The sequence below is a fragment of the Mytilus edulis genome, chromosome 14 (genome assembly GCF_963676685.1).
Source record: "Mytilus edulis chromosome 14, xbMytEdul2.2, whole genome shotgun sequence".
Lineage (NCBI taxonomy): Eukaryota > Metazoa > Mollusca > Bivalvia > Mytilida > Mytilidae > Mytilus > Mytilus edulis.
In genome coordinates this window covers 37987627-38009245 of record NC_092357.1, presented here as the reverse complement: position 1 = coordinate 38009245, position 21619 = coordinate 37987627, and the positions used below count along the sequence as shown (strand labels likewise).

General features: G+C 32.2%; 1 protein-coding gene across 1 annotated transcript in view; it reads right to left on the bottom strand.

The window, feature by feature from the left end:
• Positions 1-8925: 8925 nt before the first annotated feature.
• LOC139504177 (metalloprotease mig-17-like) overlaps positions 8926-21619 on the bottom strand; it is a 30826-nt gene continuing 18132 nt past the window's right edge. The window contains exons 12-13 of the mRNA XM_071294241.1: positions 12800-12867; positions 8926-9036 (exon numbers count right to left, since the gene is read on the bottom strand). Coding sequence (XP_071150342.1) covers positions 8926-9036; positions 12800-12867 — 179 coding nt within the window. The remainder of the gene's footprint in view (positions 9037-12799; positions 12868-21619) is intronic.

Below are 21619 nucleotides of genomic sequence, written 5' to 3'. Positions count from 1 at the left end.
CAAAAAGTTGTGCCAAATACGGCTAAGGTGATCAATTCCTGGGATAATGAAATTCTTAGTCACAGATCATTGTTACGATTTTGATCATCGCGATACTAGAGAATTTGTCACGACATAATAACGATTGTAATTCGACTAGACAAAATTGATTGAGACTTCCCGAATGTTAAGGGACGCACCTAACTGTCGGGGTGCTTGTCCAAACTCTCCGATCCGTAGGAGTCTGAGTGTTACGAACGTATACTACAGCGTTCAGGCAATAACAGGACATTCCATATCATTGAGGATGGTAATCCAACTTTTTAACTTTTCGAGTCTTAGCGCAGTCTGATCTCAAACGGGAGCAATAATCGACACTGTGTAAACCCCGCTTTAAAGATCATAGAACGATTCTAGCACGCTCATGCCGTCCTAATAACGCACGTCTTACGACCTTACTACGTTTATACTACGACCATTTTTACTTATAGCCATGCTCGGGCTCATTCTCATTGTCAAATAAAGCATGTAAATGCTCCCCAGGTTTTATTCGTCTGTATATAATTTGGATCTAATGTCGCTAGTCTCCAACAGCTCAGCCATGCTTGACACATTTGTATCATCCCACTATTAATTGTTCAATAAAATATCTTCATTTGATCTTGATAGATCAGCAATATACGTTGTGATAGGTTAATCCGACATCTCATCTGGATCAGGATTCGTATCAGAGGCCCCACTGACTCTACCTCTATCCATATCATGCACAAATACAAAATATTGTAGATTTTGGTGGCCTGTCTGTGTTGTTATCGAGAATTCTACGTATAAATGAAAATAAGGAGGAATGGAACAGTATTTATATTGACTCCGACAACATGATATTGACGTTATTATCTTACCGAGAGCGTAGTAAAATCGCCATATGAACATGGTAAGATCGTGGAATGATCGTGATAAAATCGTTCTTTAATCGCAGAAGAAACGTGCTAAGATCGTTTTTTAATCGGATAAAGTGTGGTATAATCGTAGTAAGAACGTGATGAGCGTAGCAAGATCGTGATTATCGTAGTGAGGTCGCAGAACAAGCGTGGTGAAAACGGGGTATACTCTTGGCGGAATCGTTGTAGAAAAGTGTGGATCTTGGATTGGGTATTAAATAAAAAGACACTTTTCTATTATTACTGTTACTATTACAAAATAGAAAAGAAATGAATTTCATCTTCAAATTGGTTGCAGTTAATCTTTCTTCTATATATATTGGCATTCTAAGATATCTTCCTTTTTCTATTAATAAATTATGATCTCTTATTCTAGTTTTGTTATTAGTTTTCTAAATTAAAATTTTGAGTAAGTTAAATATTTTTCATTTGTATTATTTAGTCTTAAAAGATTATAAATAGTGAGTTTGCTGTTATCCTTCATATCTTATCATTTACTATCTTTTCATAAAAATCCTTCAATTTTAATTTTATTTGTTCTCTAATAGTTTTAGTTATCTTATGAGAGGAATATTTATTGAAAGTGTCTAAATCCATACCAGTTTCTTCTGATACATGTTTTACATATGAGAACCAACTGAAGAATAAATTCGCACATAGTCTAAGCTTTGAGACAAAATAAATGATTCCTTTACAAGAGGAAAAATGGCAAGAGAATATAAACGTATACCATACAATATAGATTGAAATTTAATATGTAGCTCCAGGGGAAGTCTCTCAAGACCAGCTCTTAGATATAGGAAGATGTGGTGTGCAGTGCCAATGAGACAACTCTCCATCCAAATAACAATTTTAAAAAAAGTAAACCATTATAGGTCAATGTACGGCCTTCAACACGGAGCCTTGGCTCACACCGAACAACAAGCTATAAAGGGCTCCAAAATTACTAGTGTAAAACCATTCAAACGGGAAAACCAACGGTATAAATTTGATGAAACTATGCTTAAGCCACGTGTATATTTACAAAATTGTAAGTGTGACATTTTAAAAGGTGGTTTGACATGAAGTGAATCAAATTATCAAAGGGTATCAAATAGTTGCAGGGGCGGATCCAGCCATTTTAAAAAACGGGGAGGGGGTGCTAACCCAGGACAAGGGGGGGGGGGGGTTCCAATTACATGTCCCCATTCAAATGCATTGATCGTCCAACAAAAAAAGGGGTTCCAACCCCCGGACCCCCTCTGGATCCGCGCCTGAGTTGCCACTGACACATTGAGTCTTTTTAGTTTCATGCTCTCTTAATCAACTGAAGATCCAGAAAACTAGTAAATGGTACATATAAGACTGTACTTTGACCTTCAATGGTTTATCTTTAAAAAATATGACTTTAATGGAGAGTTGTCTCATTGGCAATCATATGTTATCTTTTTATATCTATAAAGGTCATGATACAACTTTCAACTATGAGTAAAATTCGTGCAGCATAGTCTGCTATATGAAAGGCCCCGAAATTACAAATGATAAAACAATTCAAACGAGATGCATTATGATTAGTTAGGTTTTTTTTTTCAATCCAAGAAAATATGTATAACTGTGTATATAAAATTTAGAAATTGCAAATATCTCCTTTTAAGCTCACCAGGCCAAAAGTGACAAAATGAGATTATTTTTTAAACTTTTCTCATCAATTGTCGTCCTTCGTCCGTCGTTGTCGTCTGATAGCTTTAACAAAGATATTCCACTCTGAATCTGCTGGGCCAAATAAAACCAATTTCGGCCTAAATCATTATTAGGGTATGTAGATAAAAAATCAATTCCGATGCATATGACCACGCTTGTGCACCGAGATGGCAGTCATCGCTAAAAATAGAACATCGGGGTAAAATGCAGTTTTTGGCGTATAAATCTCCGAAACTAAAGCATTTATAGCAAATCTTATGTTCGTTCAGTCAAAAGTTATCTGCCAATGCATTAGACAACCCGTTGTTGTGTTGTTTCCCCTTGAACTGATAGTTGAAAGAAAATTTTGCAATTTTTGGCTATCATCCTGAATATTACCATGCATGAAGAAAAACTGTTGACAGCAAACCTTTTCAGCAAAACAAGGTCTACAAAAAGTAGTTATTGCCTTTTACAGTTAATTTTTCACAATTTGTCTTACATTTCGGTAATCCTTTGCCAAAAAATTATCCTCTGAAACTATACTTGTCCAAATTAAAACAAACTTTGCATAAACAATCCCTAGGGTATCTAGTTCAAAAAAATGTATCCATTGACCAAATATCAACCAAGATGGCAGAATGGCTAAATAGTAAATAAACGGGGATGCAGTGTTTGATTTATATCTTTGAAACTTAAGCATTTAGTCTTAAATAAGATATAAATGAGAGAAACTGAACAGACTTAAATGACCGCCAATATAAGATAAAAAAAAACATATCTGTTTTTGTCATTAATACTTTTCTCGTCTACTATGTTGAAGTGTGTCTTTGTCTAATATGATATATACCAAGATGAGCAACACAGGCTATTTTGAGCCTCCAGTTATTATTAAACTGGCGTTTTTTTGGTTTGTTTTAACTCGCACAATATTCCGGGACAGTAGTGAAAATAGAGGTAATTCGAATCTTTCATTACAGTGCAGACAATGAATGAATAAATAAAATTGAAAGACTTTGTCTAGCTGCAATATTCCTTTTTTCCTCTTTCAGTATGCAATGATAAAAACTCGACATGAAATATTAGTTAAGACTTCGATATGGGGAAAATATCACTCACCTCAAGTTCAAGAAAAACAATTTTCACTGAGTAAGTGATTCTTGACGTTGAAAGATTTCAGAAATCGTGAACTAAACTTTATCTTATAAAAAATATGTTGTATGATTGCCAATGAGACAACTCTCCACAAGAGACCAAATGACATAGAAACTAACAATTATAGGTCACCGTACGGTCTTCAACAATGAGCAAAACCCAAACCACATAGTCAGCTATAATAGGTTCCGAAATGACAAATATAAAACAATGCAAACCTAAATAACGTACAAAAATGAACGAAAAACAAATATGTAATACATCAACAAACGACAACCACTGAATTACATGATCCTGACTTGGGACAGCTTGTTTGTAGTTTTTTTTGTGTGATGAATGCAATAATATTGAAGGTTGACTTGTTACTCATTTTTTTCCTGCAGGAAATATTGATTCTCTACCGTATTATTAGAATAAAATTAAGCAAAAACTCCTAGAAAAGTTTCATAAATTAATTGAACATATGAACAATACTGCTTATGTTAAAAGAAAGATTACAATACATGTATTGCAATACAATTAAATGTGTCATGTTATGTTCAAACCGACCCGTCAGTTTCGTGCTGGCATAGACATCTTTCGTATGAGTGATATTTTTCGAGGCAATTAATAAGAACTATTACATTAGCAGATCCAGGGGGAGGGGGTCCGGGTGTTTGAACCCTCCTCTTTTTTGCCGATCAATGCATTTGAATGGGAACATAAAGTTGGACCCCCCCTTTTTGTCCTGAGTTTAGGACCCCCCTTTTAATATGGCTAGATCCGCCCCTGTATTATATGTCAGAGGAAAGACTGTGGTGCTCGCGGAGTCATATTAAGTTTTGTTGACTATTTAAATCTACTTGTACATTAGCACGTAAACAAAATACAGCGCTGCTTCCCAGTTTAGTTGAATATGCCATAACATTAGTCATATAATTCAAACAAACGCGAGAAGAAAAGAGTTCTAGTATTTCACAAGCTTTTAGCATTTATTATAAATTTAATTTAAATTCCAGCAACCTTTCACGTTAAAGTCCGTGAAAGTAAGAAGAAGGGGGGTAGGACCTTTATCGGGACTCCGGGATCGGGTGTTTTTAAGCTCGGGATTTCGGGACGTCGGGATTTACTTTATTTAAATTCGGGATTTCGTTTTTTTAAGTCCGGGATTTCGGGATCAGGACCCCTCCTATCCCCCCTCTTAGAACATACGAAAAAAAAAAAACGAATTTAACATTCAAACAAACTCATAAATTTGTTGTGAGTGTTTTTCTATTATATAGACTTTTTCAAATGATTAATTTAGTTTTATTTTATTTTGTGTCGTCGATTAGTTTGTTTTCCTTCAGAAGCATATTAACAATTAAAGTTAAAACAAAAATAATAATTTATAACTAATATCTACGCTTGTGTATTGTGATTCGTTGTCTGTTTTCAAAGTTAATCTCTAAACTTTTATCACAAAATATTATATATTAAAGTGGCAAGTGCAATTTGAGGGATCAGCGTACCAATGTGACCTCTGTTTCTAGAAATGTCTAATCGTTGAACTATCACTAGATATAATGAGGTTTCCTGATGCACTTGAGCCATTAAAAATCAAATACCTTGTTACTGCAGCTTACAGTACACAGATGTATTAGTATCGTATTTCACTTCATTGATAAAACACAATATTTTGTAGCTTAGACGATTTATAATTACACAGTTTATATATCTCTGCAGATTATAATGTATTTATAGCACACATAAGGAAACAGATACGCATACGTCAATGTGATTGCATCAACAATTTGTCAATAGTTGTATTTATGTCCTGCAATTATACTATCTAATATTTTTCGATAATTAAAATACGAATCGAATATTTCCGCTTAGCTCTCATTTAAAATTCTCCCAAACAGAGGTATGCCATGAACAAGATCAGTTTTCAAAATCTTACATTTTAAGCTAATCTAAGTCATTCCCTCACCATTTATACCGTCAGAGCATATATTTTCATCAGCAGGACTGTTAGTTACAAATAAAGTTGAGAATTAGCCTCATCCCAGGCACAGTTGTCAAGATACTACTTTTAGATCAGACAAATTCAATGCACCTTATGTAGACCCTCAGAAAATTATTAAAGTCATCAGTGATTATCAGTTAGTTCAAACATCACCCCTTTGTTGATTATTTTAAAAATGTGTTTTTTACGGTCCCTTAATACTGTTGTTTGAGTAATATTTTTTTCTATAGATATCACTTAATTACTGGATTAGATAGTTGTCAGTTTACATAATAAAATAAGAACATGTATGTCATGTATTAAATAAGCTTTTAATTATGATTTATATGGTATATAATTCATATTATCTAGTCTATTGTTATAATGTTGAGGGTTTTACGTTTATAAGTCCTTAAATTTTTTATTGAAAAGAACTTTACGCCCATATGAGCCAATGGCTTAAAACATTATACATAATATACAGTTTACATATATAAAACAATGAAAAAGACAACGACCCACAATACATAAAATGGATATAATTTTGTGTTTCCATTTTGTAAATGTTTTACCGAGCGAGTACTCTTCACCGAGGTAACATCCCTTCATGTTATTATATATTTTTTTCCATTGTATTTAAGAAAACAATAAATAGATTTCATTTGTCTCCCTTTTTTTTTGTAGAGAATCAGTTTCAAAATATAGTTATCTCCCATCTTAAATTTAGCCTGTTAGTCAAAGGGAGACAACTTTAATTTTCCACAAAAATTACGGAATTCCATAATATTATGGAGTTCGCTAAGTGCCCCGACTGTTAAACACCATATATTTTCTAAACCCCTACCACTGTTTTTCTTGATACTTTATAGTGTTAAATTTTAATATAATGATTTTGATTGAAGCGTCGAAAAATCAAAAACAAAAGTTTACCGCTATGCCTGAACAAGATTTCTTACTCAGACAAAAATTCAGCCCCCTCCACTTTTGAAGTTAAATGATTACTTTCTTTAAGATATTAACTGTACATTTTTGTATTTAGTTTAAACAGCTCATGTCTTTTTAGTTATTATACTCTATGTTACAGACAGACCATCGCACTTCAGCGTAACCACCGTCGCACTTTGTAAAGTTAACCTTACAATATTGTCTGTTAGCATTTCAGCCTGCTCTCGGATGGCTGTTAAAGTCAAATCTTATAGAATATTACCGTGCAGACAACTAGCACTATAACGTTACATATTTATTGTTTTATCCCTTTTTCAGTTCAGTCATTCTTCAACTTTCAATGACTTACTTTTAATGATGCCAAGAGTCCTTCACAAAACTCCATATATAAAGAAGATGTGGTATGATTGCCAATTAGATAACTCTCAACAATAGACCACATGACACAGAAATTAAAATCGTACAGCTCTTTAAAAATGAGCAGTCCATACCTCATAGTCAGTTAAAAGACAAATTTAAAATAATTCGAACGAGAGAAATAACGGCATAATGTATGTTCAAAACATTGAACGAAAACAAATATAAAACATAGCAACAAACTGCATATTGTTTTTAAAAATCATTTTTAAAATGTAGTGTCCTAATTCTATGCTTGGAGTGAAACTTGTCTTATTGTTTTAGTTGCTACTCAATAATCCTAATATATAACAAAATAAAAACAACATACATATATCATAAATGCGTAGACAAGATACACGTAACTGATGAGTTAAAACGCACAAATTATTTTCAACTAGTAAGCTATCTAACAAGACCTAGGTATACCTCTATATTTCTACAGTACTTTAATCCTTACATTTAAAATAAATAATTAGTCAAAATTGTTTTTTGTCAGTCAAACATACTTCACAAAAGATAACACTAATAGTCAAGTAGACGAAACAAATTTATTAATACATTTTCAAAATATAGTAAATGCGATGCTTTTTCAAATATGTAATAACAGTTTCGATCATGGAGCTTTTTTTCAAGCGTCTGTTTGTTCCATGTTTTGAATTCGGGTTCACTTATTTCTTTTATAGTAAACAATGACTATTGTATAGAAACTTGACAAATGACGAAAATGCACACGTTACTAGACCAGTGTTTTAAGGGATCTTAGGTGTGCGAGCAAATCATGTAATATTGTGATTTCAAATGATCACAACAACCACCTAGATTCAAAATAATTGTTTTCGCTACCTCAACTTAATTTTAGAACCGTTTATGTATTTTTATACAAATATGGTATGGATTTTCTCATTGTTAAAGGATGTTCGATGACCTAAAATTGTATAAATTCACTTCATTTGCAATCAGTCCACTTCTCCTCATTTTTATATTAAGGGCATACAAAGTAGAGAATAGGGGGCTTTATGCTACATTTGTTTCGTTTTTTTTTATAGGCAGATTTATTGTAAAACGATCGTTCGCATTGCACATCATTTGATTTTAAAATAATCACTGCAGACATTATGTTATAACCGTATTGCTTTGGAGAAATAAAGTTATATGTTAACGTTATAATTATAAACGTTTATGTAATATTTTATTTGATAGAACATAGTAAGTCTTGGAACAATTATGTTTCAAGTTGCTTTACAGGCTGCATGACATTTCATACATTGCGACGTAAAACATAAAATGTATATTTACATGTTATTTTCAACGTACCTCATTTGACCTGAGGCGCAGCCGAATGGGTGTATGAATTTTCAACAACGGTGTAAAATTCCGTACACCCCTGATTACACTAAGATAACAAATTTATTTCTTGTGAACATTTTCTTTACTCATTTTGAAACCAGGATGCAAAATTGAAAAAATGGTAATGAAAAATTTGCAGTGTAACATTTTTTCAATGTCCATGTTGCTGCGCATTACTTTTACTTAATTTTTTCTTTGTTCTTTGAGTATTCCGGAAAAAAAAATTTGAAATATTTTTTCAAATTTCTTTTTTTTTTTTTTTTTTTGAAATTTTAACATCTGATATTTTTTTTTTTTTTTTTTTTTTTATCTTGGCAAAAAAAAATTAAAAATTCTAAAATTTTTGGCAAAATTTTATTTATCCGGGAGTGGGGTGTTATTTACACCGGGGTAATTAACCAATCAGATTGCAGTATTTTTGCTGCATAAGAAATAAGAATATTTATATATGATATCTATGCTATTGTATTGAGTATATTCGTTGATAAAACGGCCCCATAATCGGAAATGTATAAGTATTTTTTTAGTTGCTGGTCAGTAACGTATTTTCATTGTCGTTTGAGTTCTTGTATTTCCTGACACCATTATATGATTCACGGTTTCTCTATTCACATTTCCCTTATCTCTTGTTCTTCTACTTGATTTCTGTAAAATATGTATTTGAAATAGCCATAGATATATAATATCAGGAAAACAGCAGTCTTATCTTAATTCATGACATAATATTATATATTGAACTATTTTTTTTTAATTCTTAAGAAAAAATATTTGTTAAACATTGTGGATTATACATTTGCATATAAATATACATATATGAATGAAATATCCTTATTACAACGAAAAGTTTCAACTTTCATAAACATCAAATTTATATGCTTTGATGTTAAAGTATATTTCATGATATATTAAGAACAATGTTTCTTACTGGTATTAACACTAGGAAGACTGCTGTGCTCCTTTTTTTGTCTTCTTACATATTATGTCTGTATGTTTTGTTCACACACTGTTGTTAATATTATGTAATTTTTTGTCATACAAGTGAGAGGTTTATGTTAGCTAGCTATAAAAGAATAAATTTACTTTACACAGTCAGGAATATGACAGTTATTTTCTATTGGTTTGGTGTATTTGAGCTTTAGATTTTGCCATTTGAATCGGGGTTTTCCATTTTGAATTTTTCTCGGAGTTTGATATTTTTGTTATTTGACTTTTTATGTTACAAAATAAAATTCTTTTCTTATTCCGGTGTTTACCTTTTTTGCCTCTATATCTTCAACTTTTGCCCTCCGTACTTTTTTCCTGCACACTACGATGAAAATCAGAACGAGTGATATGAGAACTGCAACACCTGTTCCTAATGCTATCAGCATCGTATCTTTGAAAATGAAAAAAAATCATGAAAAAAGTGTTAATATATACCAAGGAGGTAATACAAATAAAATATGAGTACATGTAAAATAAGTTGTCTAAAATCACTACGCATAGAAGATAACATCAAAGACAACCAAGGCATCAACAGTCACGTGTTTCAAAGAGGTAAGCCATTCCTGCTCAAGTTTTTGCTCTTGTCATGATGTTCATGTTATTTACAAATCCGGTCATGAGTCCAACTCGGGATAGCCATTTACGTAAATTAATTAAGTGTTGCTTGGGTAACCAACAGGTGCAATAGTTTATGCTTATAGAGAAAGATCCATCATTATTGACCAAGAGTAAGGAACAGCACAGGGGTGAAATATGATGCCAAACTAAAATTTTAATCCAATATCTGTGTAATCACGATATGATTCATTGAACGTTATATTTTTTTTCATTCGTAAAATTAGCTGATTCAATAAAAGATACAATAATCAATTTAAGAAAATATCTTTTTAAAAAATCAATTCCTTCTGAAAAGTAAATGAATTTTCTTAACATCTGATGACTATATATGATTATTGATTATGTAGCAAATATCCTTGTACCTATCTCTGTTAAGCACAGCTATATGAACTCAATTTTAAAGAAATTAACCTATATTTTACATAGGTGAAGCTAAATATACTATACAAGTAATTTCTTGTCAAATTAAATTAAAAGGTTTGTGTAGTATATATATTAGTGATTCAAATCTATAACTTTTAGACTTAATGAGTTTAACAGAAACAGTTATGTTCTTACCATGTTGACTGTAATTTTCTATATTCCGCGTTGTGTAAGTGTTTATCTTCAATGTTGAATAATTTGTAGTCGGAGTAGCCACTTTTGTTTTCGTGGTTTTTGATGTTGTGGAATGTGTATTCGTTGTAGGGGTTTTGGTCGTTGTAGGTCTTAAAGTTGTTGAAGATAGTGTGGTCGTTGTAGGTATTGTGGGTATTTTGGTCGTTGAAGGTATTGTTGTTGGTATTTTGGTCGTTGAAGGTGTTGCGGTCGTTGTCGATAGTTCCGTAGTTGTCGGTATTGTGGTCGTTGTAGGTGTTGGGGTCGTTGTCGATAATTCCGTAGCTGTCGGTATTGTTGTCGTTGTAAGTGTTATGGTCGTAGAGGGTGTTGTGGTCGTTGTATGTATTGTAGTCGTTGTAGGGGTTGTTATTGTCGTCGTTGGTTGGCTTGTCGAAGATGAAGTAGTTGTTGGAGGTGCACATGATGCACAACACTTTATCGGTACGACAGGACAATTATTAGGTGCAATCCGCATCATGTCTGCACATGACCATCCATTACTGAACACACTTCCTTTTTTATCGCCAAACAAACAAGTATCTATACAAAAGAATAGCTTCAGGTATATTGAAAGCAGTAATCACAAATTTCTAACCATTTCGAGTCAAGTTGGTGTTTTGTATTCCTTTTGTTCTGTTTTGTTATTATTACTTGTATGTCCTTCAAATAATATGTTTCTGTTTCTCGTAAAGCAAAAGGTGTCTTTTTTATATAATATAAAACGAAAACTGTCTACAAATCTAAATCAATCTATACAATCCCAGAGATTGAACAAAGCGAAAGGAGTAGGTTCAGTAAGACCCCTTTTTGGCCCCAAAATATAGCAGTTTTACAAAATTGTGATAATGTAATCTTTTATCTATTGATTGGAAAATAGAATGCTTCTGCTACATAAATATGGGCTGTTTTTGACAATACAATGCACAAATATCTGGTACTAGCATCATTAATTCGTGCTAAATACTGAAATCTTCACAATTATAGCATTTTAGTTAAATTTTAGACGGTTTCCGTGTTAAATGAAAGTGGTCTCATTCGTGTTCATTCATAATATGGAAATATAAGTTGTATTTGATGATAATACATAACATGTATAAAGGATGAGGATGAACACGGATGCGGTCACTTTCATTTTTGACAAAAACCATCTGAAAAGTGACGTTTTTTTAGCATACATGTATTTGATAGATATTTCATGTTTAAGCTTGAATCGGAGCGTTTTAATGACTAAATCAATTAAAATCTTTCATATAAACTAATTGAATCAATTAAAATAGACACTTAAGTGTTAAAAAAGTGTACACAATCTTTCGTTAGATGAACCTGAAATTTGAGGCCAATATCAGCCATTACCGGATCTACTCATTTGTCCAATTGAAGTTAAAAGGTGAAATAATTTTTCAAAATCATTTCAAATGCAAATCTCGAGATACCATGTGATCTAAAAACAGGCAAACAGTAGTTTTGTTCTCAATCATTTTATCTATAGAATTTGGCAAATGTTGCATTTTAACACTACACGTATGTCAGCAAATCTTGTGTTTGTCTCGAATGTATGACTTTATGAAATCTTTATGTTGACTACATACCAATGACTACTGGTGCTTTTGTATCAAATGTACATGCTCCGTCTACACACCACTAAACAAAAATATGATGTTTTCGATTAAAATATTTTATATAAAGTATTCACAGGGAGTAAAATTAAAGGAAACGTTTCATCCTTATTATTCTTGATTTTAAAATCTCCAAAACTTTAACTTGCTAATTTTATTTTTTATTCTTATACACTGTGCAATGATTACATCTTGTACACCATGTATGCCACGATTTGATTTTAGTCGTCTGTGCCAAACACTTTATCGACAAATTAGTCACATATGAAAGAGTGGTTAGACTTTTAAATCATAGTAACAAATAATTCATATCTATTTGAAAATAACTTTTTGATTTATGTATAATAGTTAGACAATAATACAGAACACTCACTTCCAAAAAGAAATAACAATATTTGTCAATAAAAGGTACTGCTATGATAGACACAATTGTTTGTTATATTGAAACAAATTTATGGAAAAATAAGTTATATTTTTCGTAGTGCTTCTACACTATACAAAATGAAAACATCTGATTATGCTATACCATAATCAAAACATTTATTCACTTGTTATTTAAACCTGTTACCTTTATAAAAAAAAATACTAACCTTTTTGTTCCCACACTGAGTACCTTCCTCAGCTATTTCTGCCTTGTAGGAAGTTGGATTAGCTGGATCTGTACAGTATAACTCCCTACATATAGGTGTAAAATTTCCTTTATACACCCCCTAAATGGGATAAATACACCTGGTATTGTATATATTAATTCATGAGTATAACAAAACTTTACAAAAAGAGAAACAAAAAAAGTAACTAACACGTAAAAGCCACAATAAGAAAAAAGCTTCAAACAACACATACAATATACAACTTGAAATTTAAACATCAAGGCGCTTTTGGAAAAAGCGAGTGTGCATTCAGATGTACCAAAGGGTTACTCCACTCGTGTTGTTGTTCCCTATGGTGAATAAATATTTTTTTATGATCAGATAAACTTGACTTTTGATCTATATATCTTTAAAATAAAAAAAAATGTTCAATATGTTACAATGAGACACCTACCCAAACATACACACATTTGGAATAAAGTCATGACGGTTGCATTAAATTTGTTACTTTTCTTTTTCTTGAAATTCCTTTCTTTTCACATTTTTCGTTTTTATAAAGATTTTTATATGCTTCTTGAATTGTATTGTATTGTTTTGTTTTGTTTTGTTTTGTTTTGTTTTGTTTTGTTTTGTATTGTTTTTTTGTTTTTTGTTTTTTGTTTTTTTGTTTATTATATTATCAAGATGTTATACATTGGTATCTTGTAGGTGCACTTATTTTTATCAAGACAATGACAGGGACATTTCAAAGTAAGCCTAATTAGTTCAATGAGAGAAATTTACATATTTGCTGGTACAGGGTGATTATGTTTGGAAAACTGCACAAAATGGTGTCTATTTGCGATTACAAAAAGGAATATACAATATATTAGTCATAACAGAAGCTTCATTTATCTGTATTCCATCCCAAAGATGCATGAATGCTATGGACGGATATTCGTTGGATACCTTTTTTTGTTGGTTTCGTGGGTAAAAGTGAACCACGAATACAAATGTTTTACGAATATCGTATTTTCAATAGGCTTTGTATACAGCGATTGGCAAAACCACGTAATCAACTATCCAGGAATATGCAAGTATTTAGCAATGCAAGAAAACTGATATCCACGAACATAAATGAATCCACAGGAAAGTTTCTTTAATGAACGTGTTAAGTATCAGAAAGGTACACATAATATGAATGAACGTGTGAAGTATCGGAAAGGTACATGTAATATGTACGTCGATAATATTTAGACGACACCGACAAGCAGTCTGAAATTATAAATACCATGTTATTGAATATTATTACAGTGTTTTTGTTTACTTACTCTGCAAAATCTAGAACTGTTTCCATGAATATGCCTGCACTGGGTGTCTGGATCGTACAGCTGTCCGGCTATGAAACATTGCAGTACAAATATTGAGCTTTTATTCAAACACAACTTAAAGAAAGTTTGTATAAAAAGTGAAATAAAGTCTTTGTGTCGTTCACGTGTTTGAAAGTGATCTCTACCTATACATATATGTGCTATCTTATTTGACTACGACTAGATTTATCAGAATAAATATTCAATAAAAGAAAAGAATGTAGTCTTTCAGTAGACAAACGTTTCATGTTCTTGATATCCGAGTTAAAGATGGCGTTTTGCAAAATACAGTACCGGCAAAAATAATTGTAGCTTGATGAAAAAATACCAAGTTACCACACGTACCAGGCTTATTACTTTGTGAGACTGACACGTAAGAGACATTTCCCAATTTAGAAACGGTGGATTAAACCTAGGTTTAAACCTAGTTATAAACATGTCACGTTATGTCGTTGTTCTCCTCTTATATTTAATGCGTTTCCCTCGATTTTAGTTTGTTACCCCGATTTTGTTTTTTGTCCATGGATTTATGAGTTTTGAACAGCGGTATACTACTGTTGCCTTTCTTTATCTATGACAGTTGCATTCATTTCCTATTCAATTCCGACACTGGTGCCGTTTCACAAAGTCTGAGTAGGAACTGCAATCTTTGAAATACCGAATGAGTCGGGATATTTAAATCCCTTATCTGGTTTGTAATACACTTTTGTAATAAGATGATAACCTACTATCATAAATACGAGGTTTTAGTCTAAAAATAATGTAAGGAAATCAATATTGTTGTTTCATTTTCAGTTTCACAGTTCTTTTCTCTATGAAAGCCGACAATTTGCAAAAAAGTGCACCGCCAAAAACAACAAATATGTTGTCAATAGGAACTCCAGAATACAGATGGCTTTTTCCTCAGTATAGTATGGTGACCTTTTTGTTACGATTAGCAGCATATGTCTTGTGTTGGCAAAAGCGCCGAGTATAGATATTTTCTTTACTATAAATGCTGTAGACTTGACGAGATCAATTAAATGATGAATATTTTGTTATGTCTATGCAGTTAAATCTCATTAAAGACATCCCTTGTTAAGTGTCATGTATCAAATTAAGTGGCTAGTTGTAATTTCATTTCTATTCAAGGGTATATGGTTTGATAAACATATCTTTTTATCAGTGCTATACTATGCACTTTTGTTTTACATCTTTCAGAAATAGTTTTATCAATCATTTTTTTTAATTAATTTTACAAGACCTTGCATTACTCGGACTAACTGTTCCAAAAAATGCGCTCACATCAGTGCAAGATCATGTATACAACCCCCCCTCCCAACATCGAATCAGTGTTCTGTTCAACACAGCTTGAGAAATTAAGCATTAAGTAGAATTCTAGTTTTTTTATATAAATATGACCGTTGGTTTTCCTATTTGAATTGTTTGACAATAGTCATTTCATGGTTCTGTATAGCTTACTGCTTTGTGTGAGCCACGATTCCAAGTTGACGGCCGTACCTTGACCTATAATTGTTTACCTTTTACACATTGTGACTTCGATGGAGAGTTGTCTCAATGGCAGTCATACCTGTACTTATTCTTTTTAATATTAACAACTTTCGAATCAATGTTGCAATAAAGAAATATTGATACACCGTTTTAATTGGTTTTTATTAGATTCTCCAAATTATAAGATATTTCAATTTTATACACATGGTTTCTATAAATATTGATAAACGCAATTTTTTTTTATATCAACGAATTAGGTATAAAGTCTTAAAAGAAATTGTACAAACTATTCATTTAGGATTGTTTTATAGTGACTAGTCTATTTGTGAAATAGTTAAATTTGAGGTGAATATTTTCTTTTTATCTTTAATGACTAAAAGTTTTCTTGAGGATAATTCAAAGAACATATTGGTACTGAATTTGAATGTTATATTTTCCATTATTATTCCAAAATGGAAAGAATTAATAAACGACGACTTCTAAATGGCTACTTTTGAATTATGTTATGACATGTTGCAACACCAAAAGTATCCATAAGAACCAATTGTAAATAAAGTTTGCAAGTAAAAACCTGAATATCAACAACACGAAACTTACCATTAGATACAGGCGCATTTGCAGCATGCGTGCAAACACCATACACACACCACTATTCAATAAAAACATATTTTGTTAGAAGTCATTTTAAAGGAATATTGATCAGGTATAATATATTAATTTGTATTAATATTCAAAATCATTTAAAAGAGGGACAAAAGATACCAGAAGCTAATTACTCATATAACGAAAATAACGAAAATAAACTGACAATGCCATGGCTAAAAATGAAAAATACAAAAAGACAAACAATAGCACACATGACACAACACAGAAAACTAAAGAATAAGTAACACAAACCGCACAAAAATCTAGGGGTGATCTCGGGTACTCCGGAAGGGTAAGCAGATCCTTCTTCACATGTGGCGCCCGTCGTGTTGCTCATGTAATAACAAATCCGGTAAATAGTCTAATTCGGTAGGTCACACTCTTAAAATGGAAGGGAATTGTAGTTTCGACGTAAGGGACATATTCGATATCATTTGTAAATCGGATTTTACTAAAACATGTCTTTTTTATTAACTAAACATGTACATGTATAACTATTTGCCTCGCTCAAACGTGTTTAAAAATATATTTGCTAAAATATGTTACAACGTTTATTGATAAATTATAAACATTGAACCCTGTTACGCCAGTAAAGTTCTCTATATCTCTAATAAAAATACGATTGTTTAAATTGATGTCGATTAATTCATTTCCATATATCTTCGATCGAACTCTTAAAATGTATATAAGTACTTAATGTAACACCTGATTATTTGTTACATTCTCTATTGTGACGTTCTGACCTGATGAATATTGGCATGAAACAGAAGTATGCATAGGGCATATTTACGCATAGCGCGATAAATCTGACGACTTCACTTTCGAGGCATCTGATCTTGTCCTTTTTCAATTTCGTGTCATTGCCCTATTCTATTTTTGTTTGTTTTATTGCCTTAAAAGATTCAAGAGTTCTGTTCGTCAGCAAATGACTGATGCCTCTTATTAAAAAGAAGACCGACTATTTTTCGAAATGTATTTGTTTCTTATAATTGCACAATAGGAAGAGAAAGGGTTCATACATGCCTCTTGCTCAAAATCAACATTTAATTTGTGCTCTACTGACCCAAGGAACCAGGTGAGCTTTTCTTATTATGGACAGTTTGTCATCGTCTTCGTCATTAAATTATACAAAAATCTCCCCCTTGGAAACTCTGCAGCCAAGGTTGGCCACACTTATCATTAAGATATCTAGTTTAATCAAATGTTTTCGAAAAATGTCGAAATTCGGGAAATCATAAAATCAGATACTACAAACTTTCCAGGAATATTCTACTAAAAACTGATAAAACAATTTTGGTTTACATGCCTTCGGAAAAAAAAATGTTATAGTGTAATGTTTGTGTTTTAGTCATCGATAGCGTTGTCAGTTTATTTACGAATTATGACTTATGCGTTTGAATGTCCCTTTAGTATCTTTTGCCTTTCTTTTATTGAAGCTGACCATGCATTTTAAATATACAAAATATCACACAACATAAACAATTTTGCTTACAGATGTCACAAAAACAAAACAAAAATAGCTTGATAACATTTTGTATTAATTTAGTGGAATTCATATTAAGGTAAAAATACTTGGTCCAAATAATAACTTCAGTAAAGTTTATACATATAATTAGTTATATTTAGAAAAAGACGATTACTCTAACATCAAATTGACGTAACAACAGGTGCACACAGTTGGTGCCCCATCATTTAGCTGCAAAATTCTCTCAAACTTCAATTTAGTACACGCCGAATCTAAGTGTACCGAAACTGAACAAGACAATATGTACTACGATTTACCCATGTAGGCTGTCTGTAAGCATTTCAGCCTGGGGTTGGATGGTTGATAAACTCATATCTTATAGAATATCGAAGAGCAGGCAACAAGCACTAAAACATTATAAATTTATTGTTTTGTACCTCTCTCAGTTCTGACGGTCATTTAAAAGCTTTAATGACTTTCTTTTCATGATGCCAATAGTCCTTCCTAAAACTCCATATAAAAAGAAGTTGGGTATGCTCAACTATAGGTCATCGTACGGCCTTCAACAATAAGCAAAGCCGATACAATATAGTCAGCTATTAAAGGCCTCGAAATGACAAATGAAATACAATTCAAACGAGAAAAATTACGGCATAATTTATATAAAAAACATTGAACGAAAAAGCAATAAGAAACACAGTAACATAAAACATTTTTAAAAAGAAATGTCCTCGTTTAATGGTCCGGGTCAAACTTGTATTTTTTTATATAATTAGTTGCTACTAAATTGTTCTCATATATAACAAAATGAAAACAATATACATATAGCACAAATGCTTAGACACGGCTGGTAATCTACACACGCAGAACATTTGGTTCTGCAATGAAAACCGTGAGAGGATTTTCCGGTTGTGCTTGAGTGGAGCAATTGTCACCGCTTCGAAAGGTATATACATTTCTAAATCGCAATTTTCTTATTCGACTGATCAAAATATTGAAAATCGGAGAATGCTATGCTGTGGTGAATACTGAACGAAGAGATACATGTATCATTTACTGTTGTACGTGGAGTTGAACTCCTACAAAATCAGTTGTCCCACGATAATTTGCCTAAAAAAGTAACATTTTGATTTTAAAATGGTTCTATTAACAGACCTACAAGTTCAAATTTACTTTTTTTTCGGTCAATGGGTATGAATGTCGTTTTGGGCGTCGTGGACGCTGTCCGGTGTTGATAGACATCTTAATAAATCTAAAAACCTCATATTTTCAATTTGTCATTCGTGAGGGGATTGGTTCTGATTGAGGACATCGTGAATGCGTGAGGGGACTTGAAATCATATCTTTATATACAAGCTATCAGTCGTTGAAAGTTGCCTTAATATGGTTAGATTGTTTATGAAAAAAACATTTGTGTGCATAAATAAAAATAATGAGATATAATTTTGAAATAACCATAAATGACCATGTTTCTTTTTATGAATAAAAGTCTACCAAATAAATTTCAAATATGTGTCCAAATTCGTGGATTTGTGCAAATAATCGGAATAGTTTACTACCAGTCCACAATGAGATAATAATTAATATTGTAATTTTCATTGTTATTGATAAATGTTATATCAGTATTGCAAATCTAATCCTGAATTCTGTCTATCCTATTTTTGGGATATTGTTTAAGAAATTCATATATTACGTCACTTTGTGCGTTTATGGTTTTGGCTAACTCGGCTGTGAATTTTTATGTGCTGGTTTAGATAGTTTTATGTAACCGTTTTTATTGTGTAGTTAGTCACCACTTCGATTTTATCATGTATATCTATTATATAGTCATTTTATAAAACATCACTGGTTGCAAAATTATGAATTATTCGAAATAACCAGGATGTTCTTATTCCAGGCAGAAACCCTAGTCGTATTAGGCACAACTTTTTGGAACTTTTGGTCCTCAATGTACTTGTCTTCGCTTTCGAACTTTTTTCATCTGAGCGTCACTTTTATTTGTAGCTAGAAACAAATCGTTGACAATTGTTTTTCTTTTACTGTTCGTAAAACCTATCTTCCCACAATGTATTTCAAAATTCTATCTCATTAATTTTGTTCATGCACACAAATGTGTTTTCTCATGAACAATCTGACCACATTTAGGCAACTTTCAAAGACTCATAGTTTGGATATTATATTATGATTTCACGTCCCCTCACGCATTCACGATGTCCTCAATCAGAACCGATCCCCTCACGCATGTCAGAATGAAAATATGAGGTTTTTATATTTATTAAGATGTCGATCAACACCGGACAGCGTACACACCGCCCAAAACGACATTCATACCCATTGACCGAAAAAGTAAATTTGTCACCGAATAAACAATTATCTATACAATATAAGTTCACTTTATCAGTCATAAAATAAGAGAAGAAACAGTATTAGTCTTTAACAAATAAATCGTAAAGAAATTTTAATTGAAGCATTCTTCCCAATTAGCAAAATTTAGAGTGGTTATGTGTTATACGATGAGCCTACTTGTTTTTTAATTCATGAACCCTGAATATATATATATTTTTTGTTAATATTAAAAATGTAAATATATTATAAAAAAATAAAAAAGAAAGATACATGAGATGAATCGTTTAATCTATTTTTCAACCAAACAGAATGGCATGACGATTTGTCAAGTTCAGCTATGTTGTATTTCATATATTCCTATATGACTTTTGGTCCTTTTTCGTATTTTGTCATTGCGATGTCGACGTATAAGTCTTATATCCCTTTTTTATCTTCTGCCTTTCTTATAAAACACTGTTGTATTATGAAGTCATTGAAAATGTTAATATGCATATATTTAAAGATTATTACTTCACGCTGTGTCCCCTGAACAATTTTATTTACTGTCCCTTTATCATAGGCGAAGCAATATGATTATGAAATAGAGGTTCATGTTAACATTCAAACGAAAAGAAACTTCATGTTTAACAAGCAGAGAGTTTTAATTTATTTGTCTCAGTAAGTCAATATGAAGAATTAAAAACTAAATTTATTCTTGTTCTACAACAAACGTATACGAAGTTGGGTTTTCTCGAAGGATAAGCAGTTCTCATTCAGTAAGATGTAACCGACGTAATTAAATAACATTAAATTCATGCGAACAATAAGAGATAAAGTAAGCGAAGTTCAGTAAAAGTTATTTCCGAGAAAAAGTGCCCTCCCTCTCATTCGCTCATTGCATTTCATTTAACTTAATGCGAATGCATATTAATTCAATGCGACCCGACAAAATAAAAAAATCATTTGAATCAAGCATAGAGATACAGATGTGACGTTAACTTAACCTAGAAGTAATATACAAATTAACTAGAGGCTCTCAAGAGCCTATATCGCTCACCTGACTCTACTTGGGTTTTTAAAATCATATAAAAACAGATAAAATTTGGCTACAAAGTAATAACACTTGGCCAGCACCTCATAAGGAAAGGACTATTCATGCTATGTTTGATTTCACTCAGTTCCGTGGTTCTCTTGAAGAAGACTGTTGTATGCATTTCCATAGGGTCCTATATTAAACTAAGCCCCCCCCCCCCCCCCCCCCCGCTGGCAGCCATCTTGGATGATGGAACGGAGACAAAGTAACAACACTTGGTCAGCATCTCATAAGGAACATTCGTGCTATGTTTGGTTTCATTCCATTCAGTGGTTCTCTGAAAGATGTCATTTGTATGCATTTCCCATAGGGGGCTATGTTTAAATAATTCCCCCGCTGGCGGCCATCTTGGATGATGGATCAGCTACAAATTAACAACACTTGGTCAACTCCTCATAAGGAACAGTTATGCCATGTTTGATTTCATTCCATTCAAAGGTTCTCTAAAAGAA